Source organism: Austrofundulus limnaeus, unplaced genomic scaffold (assembly GCF_001266775.1).
Source record: "Austrofundulus limnaeus strain Quisiro unplaced genomic scaffold, Austrofundulus_limnaeus-1.0 Scaffold1, whole genome shotgun sequence".
Taxonomy (NCBI): Eukaryota; Metazoa; Chordata; class Actinopteri; order Cyprinodontiformes; family Rivulidae; genus Austrofundulus; species Austrofundulus limnaeus.
In genome coordinates, this window is record NW_013952403.1 from 473,015 (window position 1) to 479,406 (window position 6,392).

Below are 6,392 nucleotides of genomic sequence, written 5' to 3' on the forward strand. Positions count from 1 at the left end.
CCCCACTCCTGCCTGTGATCTGGTTTTTTGATTTTTATTTATTATTACTTTTGTCAGATTCAAGTTATTTCTGTAACCTTTGTGGGTTTTTCTTTCATTAAACGAGGGGTACCAACAATTTTCTCCATGTGTGTAGGCTTACTGAAGAGCAAGGAAACAACTAAAATATGCAGGATAGGGGTCCTTGAGGACCAGGATTGAGAACCACTGTCCTAGATAACTAAACTTCTCACCCTATCTCTAAAGAAGAGTCCAGCTTCCCTGCAGAGAAAACTCATTTCAACCTCTTGTCTTCAATCTTGTTTTTTCAGTCAATACCCAAGTTTGATGTTTGTGACTATAGATGAGGGTAGGATAATAGACTGATATGTAAACAGAGAGCTTCTCCTTCCTTTTCACCACAACAGACCATACAGAGTCCACAAAACTGCAAAAGCTGTCATTCTCACGCTCCATTTTTCCTTCACTCATGAACAAAACCCCAAAGATACTTAAACTTTTCCACTTCAGGCAGAGGTTCACCTCTAACCTGAAGAGAGAAATCCATCCTGTTCCGACTGAGGACCATGGACTCAGATTTGGAGGTGCTGATCCTCATCCCAGCCACTTCACACCCGGCTGTGAACCACTCCAGCGAGGGCTGAAGATCACGGCACGATGATAACAGAGATGAAATCCTTGGATCCACCAAACCGGACTCCCTCCGGTTCAAAATCAAAATTTTAAAATCCTTGATAACTGTGTCCACATTTTGTTTTAAAACAGTTTCTTTCTGGCCTTCCAGTTTAATAGAAAATCCTCCATCTAAGAGCTCAGACACAGAGCTGAATTTTAAAGTTACATTGTTAGCTCACTCCTGGCATCTTCCCCAGTTCAACTTCTTATTTTGTTTTGGAGAATTAAATTTGCTTTTCTGCTGAGAAACCCCTCCAGGTTGTTTTCAGTCTCCCTGTTGGGACTTGAATTGTTTACTAAAGATGAGGGTTTGACTAGAGAAGAAGGCATCAGTCTTCTTTTGAGTGAAGAGTTCTTAAATATACAGCACTAACATATTAAAATTGTAGCACCTGTGAATACAAAGAAAAACACTGAAAAATGAAGCTAAAATCAGCCTAGTCTTTTTTGAGTGATATATATTGGGATGAGAACAGAGGTAACTGTTCACTCAAGGCCTTTTCTCCAGATAACTAGAAATACAGCATCCTCAGCATTCCAGTGATTATTTGGTTCACTCCTCATAGACGCCACTAATCACATTCATCATGGATGAGAAGCCTGATCTATTGGAGATTAGATCAGTCAACACTCATCTGTGTTGAATAAATGATTTCTGCGTTTATTTTTTGCAGTGCAGGGAACCTTCCACATGAGAGGAWTTGCAATCACATTGTTGCCAAAAAGGATTTCATTTTCATGCCGGAGACGGTTTGAATTTAACATTTATCTAACAAAAACTGATTTGAACGTACCGCTCCGAGTTAYTCGTGCTTTGAGCTTTATCGTCTTTAAGAATCAAGTGTTGTGGTTTAAATGGGACTTAATGGGATATTGCAGAATCAACTTTTAAAATGAAGTCTATTGATGAAAGTTTGTTTTTTTCCTATAGTTTAAAATCTTTAATTCATGGTTTAAAAAACTTATTTTTTAGTAGCAATCACCTGAGATAATCTAACCCCACATACAAACCTTTCACTTTACAGAATACAGCTCTAATGGTTTGAGGTTGGAGGATGTCTCACATGTGCAGTAATTCATTATTTTTTCTTTTCTCCTGTCACCTCTGAACAGACCTTCCCCCTCCAGCCACAAGAGAACGCCCCCCAGGATGTAAGACAGTGTTTGTTGGTGGTCTGCCAGAAAATGCCACCGAGCAGCTCATCATGGAGGTCTTTGGACAGTGTGGCGACATCACGGCTATACGTAAAAGCAAGAAGAACTTCTGCCATATCAGATTTGCTGAAGAGCCCACAGTGGATAAAGCTCTTTTCCTGTCTGGTAAGAAGGCAAAACCAATAAATCTTAAATTCATTTGGTTTGTCCTGAGTGATATATTTTACTGTCATTCTGTACCTCAAAGCAACACTTAGATGAAAAGTGAACCCTGTACATATATTACATTGATATTAGTCTTTCTGTAAGTTTTTCAAGGATTTGACAGGACATTTTATGAAAATAACGTTTCTGGATTAAAACGTAATCAGTCTGAGCATATAATAAGTGTTTGTTCCGTAACGTTAAAGGAGACATATCATGCAAAATCCACTTTTTTTTGCCATAAAATGCCTTTTGATGTGTACTTGGAGTCTCTAGGAGTGCAGAAAATTAGATTTAGTCTCCTGGTGCTGCAAAGATATCTTCATCAAAACGAGTTGATTCGAGACACACCTCAGGAAACAGGCGAACGAGGGGCTTGTGGAGTTACAATAAGGAGGAATTCAGATCAGAGCATTGCAGTTCCACTTTATATGAACCGCAACGTTTTTCAGCAAAGACAAATTCTTTAGAATTAGGGATTCTTTGTTTTGTTTTGTTTTCTTTAGTAGAACCAGTGCAGAACATACATATTTTTATTATTAGAGCTCGGATTCAGATTTTCATCAGAGTAGTGAGGCTGAAAGTTATTACAGATTTTGCCAAGCCAAGCTTCTGTGGAAAGTGTTTCAAAGTTGAAATGACTAAAACTGATGGCATCTTCTGTTTTTTTATGTTACTAACATTTTGAAAWGGAAAGTTACGTCTAGAAAAGCACAAAGAAATGCCTTTTCTATTAAACTCCCATAACTGTTTGGAATTCAGGACATTAATACAGTACAAACAGTTATAAATTTCAGAATTCAGCTACAGCCTCCTTCAAGCTCAAGCTGAAGGAAAATACGTGATCAGTAATTTAACAAGAAAAACAAAAAAAGATCCACTACTAACCATCTGGCTGCAGATTGTGTTCTTATCTAAGCTTCATTTGGAGCCTGTGGGCTAAAGACATCCTCAGTTTTTCCTTTGCAAACTGATGGCCACTTACTCTGGTTTTAAAAAATCCACTTAGCTGAGCAGCCATCTCAGGAGTGTCCTGGGCATTATTGTGTTTCATGCATGTGCAAATGCATGTGAGAGAGCGTCAGTTTGAATGAGAGATCATTTGATTTCGACTGCCTCTATTCTTACAGTGAGATGTGGGAGCAGAGGTCCATATATTAGGTTGATGACAGAGCTGTGTAGTTCCCCCATAAATAATACCCCACCCACCCACACACTGAGCCTGTGYAAACAACAATACGCAGCACTGACACACACTCGGGCGGCTCCAGCACATCAACATCCCCTCGTATGAAATATTGAAGTAGTGGTAGATTAAGAGCCTGAAGCAGAGAGAGCAGACTGAAAGAGAAACCCCTGACTTTGTGCTCATTTTGTTTTCTGTTTGTGTTGGCATCCCTCACTGCCCCCCCCTTCCCTTTTTTTCTTTCTTCATGTCCACACACACACCCTGGACACTCTCTGATCAGTTCAGCCAATTAAATCTCATAATGGAGCAAGATTTCACGTCAGTCCACAACTAGCTATTAGTGAAAATTGAGTAGGGAGGATAGAGTAGGGATAAGACGGAAGTGCAGAAGAGAAGAAGGGTTAATGAGGAATATTATGGTCTTTCACAACCACTACAGAAGTAATTGGCCTCTCCAAGTCACTCTCGTRTATTGACAAAAGGATGCAGGCTTTCTGAGCTGCCCAAAAGCATTGTTACAGAATGTTTTTAAAAAACCTTTTTAGGAAAAATGAGCAACAACGAAGATGAGAGGGCAGTGAATTGGCATGTATACCTCCTATAAAAGTCTGAATTGTACTATGGTTAGCTTTATTTTCTGACATATTATTACAGACACATAAGGAATCCTCAAAATATAGCAGGCCACTACAGTTTAGGATTGTTGTTGTTGTTGTTTTTTTTTTTGTGGACTGTTTTTGTTTTCAACTGTATGTTGTATTGAAGGTCAATTTAATTTTAAACCTACAGACATATAAAATCTTTTTTGTGGCTGTTTGTTTTTATATTATTTTAGCTTTGAAACAGGTATAACTAATTACCTAAAATCATTTTTAAAATGGGTGTGAATACAATGTGTGAAGATAAAAAGAGTTGTAAACTAGAGAATTTGCATTTCCTGCAAAAATGCAGTGTGAATGCTTAATGCTGAAAGGTTTTTCTTGAATAGCTACAATAACTTAAACTAGCCTAAAAAGTAACATTTAAAAGGTAGCTGAAATATCTGATATTAGCACAAAGAAGCAGAGCATGTTTCTGAATTAAGCAGTAAGAAGCTGAAATTATAAAAGGGGAAATTAGCTGAAAAAAGCTTAAATTATCTGAAAGGTAGCTAAAAGCACAGAAGACAGCTTAGATTAGCAGCAAGCAGCTGAAAGAAGCATAAAAACTCAAAACTAGCTGAATAGCTAAAAAACTGAAAATACAATAGCCGAAATAGAAACGAAATAGGGGATAAAAAACTGAAAAAAGCTAAATAGAAGCCAAAAGAAGCTGAAATGAGTACAACGGAGTTAAAAAGCAGAACCAGAACAAAAAGTACAGTAAAGATTTATGAACATTTTCAAGGGTTTTAAGGACTTTGAACAGCACTATTAATTTTCAATAAGAACAAAAATGGCAGACAAAAAGCAAAATAAATCAAAATATATAAATTGAGGAAGTACCAAAAGTCATAGCTGGAATGTCCTGAAGCAGCTGAACGTTTTGATCAATTTCTGTTTGATGAAACAGAAATTGTGGAACAATACGTGCCAAACATATGGAAGAAAAATAGATCTCAGTAGTGTGAATGCTTYATAACCATTCACACAGTTATGGACTGGAACCGAAAAGGGACCAGGCAGATTGAGGCTAAAATGAAATGAGCTAAAAAATATGAAATAATCCATTGAGGTTTTACTATATTAGTACCTAATGTCCTTTTTTTTTAGTGTCTGGAAGCATTATGTCCCCAAACGTTTTAACATCTGGACAATATAGTCCTCTGAAATCGCACAACAAAAAAAAGACATCTCTGTTTGTGCTCACACTTGATCACTTTAGTCAGTGAGTTCCCCTCCCTGTTGCTCTCCATTCTTTTAGCCTGTTTCTTCTTTTATCTCTTTCTTCCTTYACTTTATGTTTTTAATGTTCAAAGTGTCTTTCCCCCAGGATATCGAATCCGCTTGGGTTCCAGCACGGAYAAAAAGGACACGGGTCGACTCCACGTGGACTTTGCCCAGGCCAGGGACGACCTGTATGAGTGGGAGTGTCGCCAGCGCATGTTGGCCAGAGAGGAGCGGCACAGGCGAAAGATGGAGGAGGATCGCCTCCGGCCGCCGTCCCCTCCGCCCATCGTCCACTATTCTGARCACGAGTGCAGCCAGCTGGGAGACAAGATCAAAGGTAGACCTGGATGGTGGCGACYTGTTTTCCTTCCTCACATGCTTACTGAGACTAAAGTTGAAATCATGAAACAATCTTTATTTATTAGGAACTTTAATTGACACAGGAGGGGGGAGAAAGGAAAAGAGCATCATGAGAAAAGTCCTTTTGCACCACTTGTAACTGGGGTCGACCGATACATCGGCCGGCCAATATTTTTGGCCGATATTTGCGTTTTTTACTTGTATCGGTCTCGGCCGATACACATTCCGTTCGGCCGATCCGTTCTTTGGGTCACGCGAGCGCATGTGTCCGCCCCTTCCCCCCGGGAGAGCGCAGCAGCTAATGTTGTGAGACAGAGTGCTAACAACAACAAGGGTGAGTTATGAACTATAAATGTGTTTTAACTGTCTAATTTAACTGTTTCTACCCTCTGTGTTGGAATATGAGGGGAGAAAGAACAGCTGTGTTTAAGTTTCTTTTCCAGACGGGAGCGCTGTGACATTTTTTACTTTCACTTTCGCACCACACTGTAATCAGCGTGTCCGCGTTGTTTTTCTTTTTAAAAATGCTGGAGCTGCTCACATGAGGCATAGAAAAACACCTCAATTGTTCTCCCTGCTGGATTAAAATAAAAAAGCTTTTGCTCTTTTCTCGCTGAACGTTTTAGCGAGTGCAGCCATCCACCATCATGTGAACCAGACACTGCTCACATCACGTTTGCTTTGACCGCAGTCGTGTTGCTGGTTCTCTTCGGTGTACATTTCAAACTGTGATCTAAAGTAAACGTCAGCTGTTTTAAATGCATTTTTGTCTGTTGTTAAAACGGGAGCAGCAGACTGAGGCAGAGATGTTGTGAGCACTGTGTGTGTGAAGTCCTCACAAAGATAGCAAGATGTATGTGTGTCTCTTCTTTTTCTCTGTGTTGCTCTGACAGTTTTATTTAGGCTTGTTGCTGATTTTTTGCATCAAAAATGCTGGGATA

The 6,392-nt window shown here is 39.3% G+C and overlaps 1 protein-coding gene across 4 annotated transcripts in view; it reads left to right on the forward strand.

Moving 5' to 3' along the window:
• The window catches only part of enox2 (ecto-NOX disulfide-thiol exchanger 2), a gene marked incomplete in the record, with an annotated part of 191,191 nt that overhangs the window by 150,614 nt on the left and 34,185 nt on the right, over positions 1-6,392 (forward strand). For all 4 annotated transcript variants that reach the window (XM_014003713.1, XM_014003739.1, XM_014003722.1 and 1 more), the window contains 2 exon segments: positions 1,789-1,995; positions 5,195-5,428. In XM_014003713.1, coding sequence (XP_013859167.1) covers positions 1,789-1,995; positions 5,195-5,428 — 441 coding nt within the window.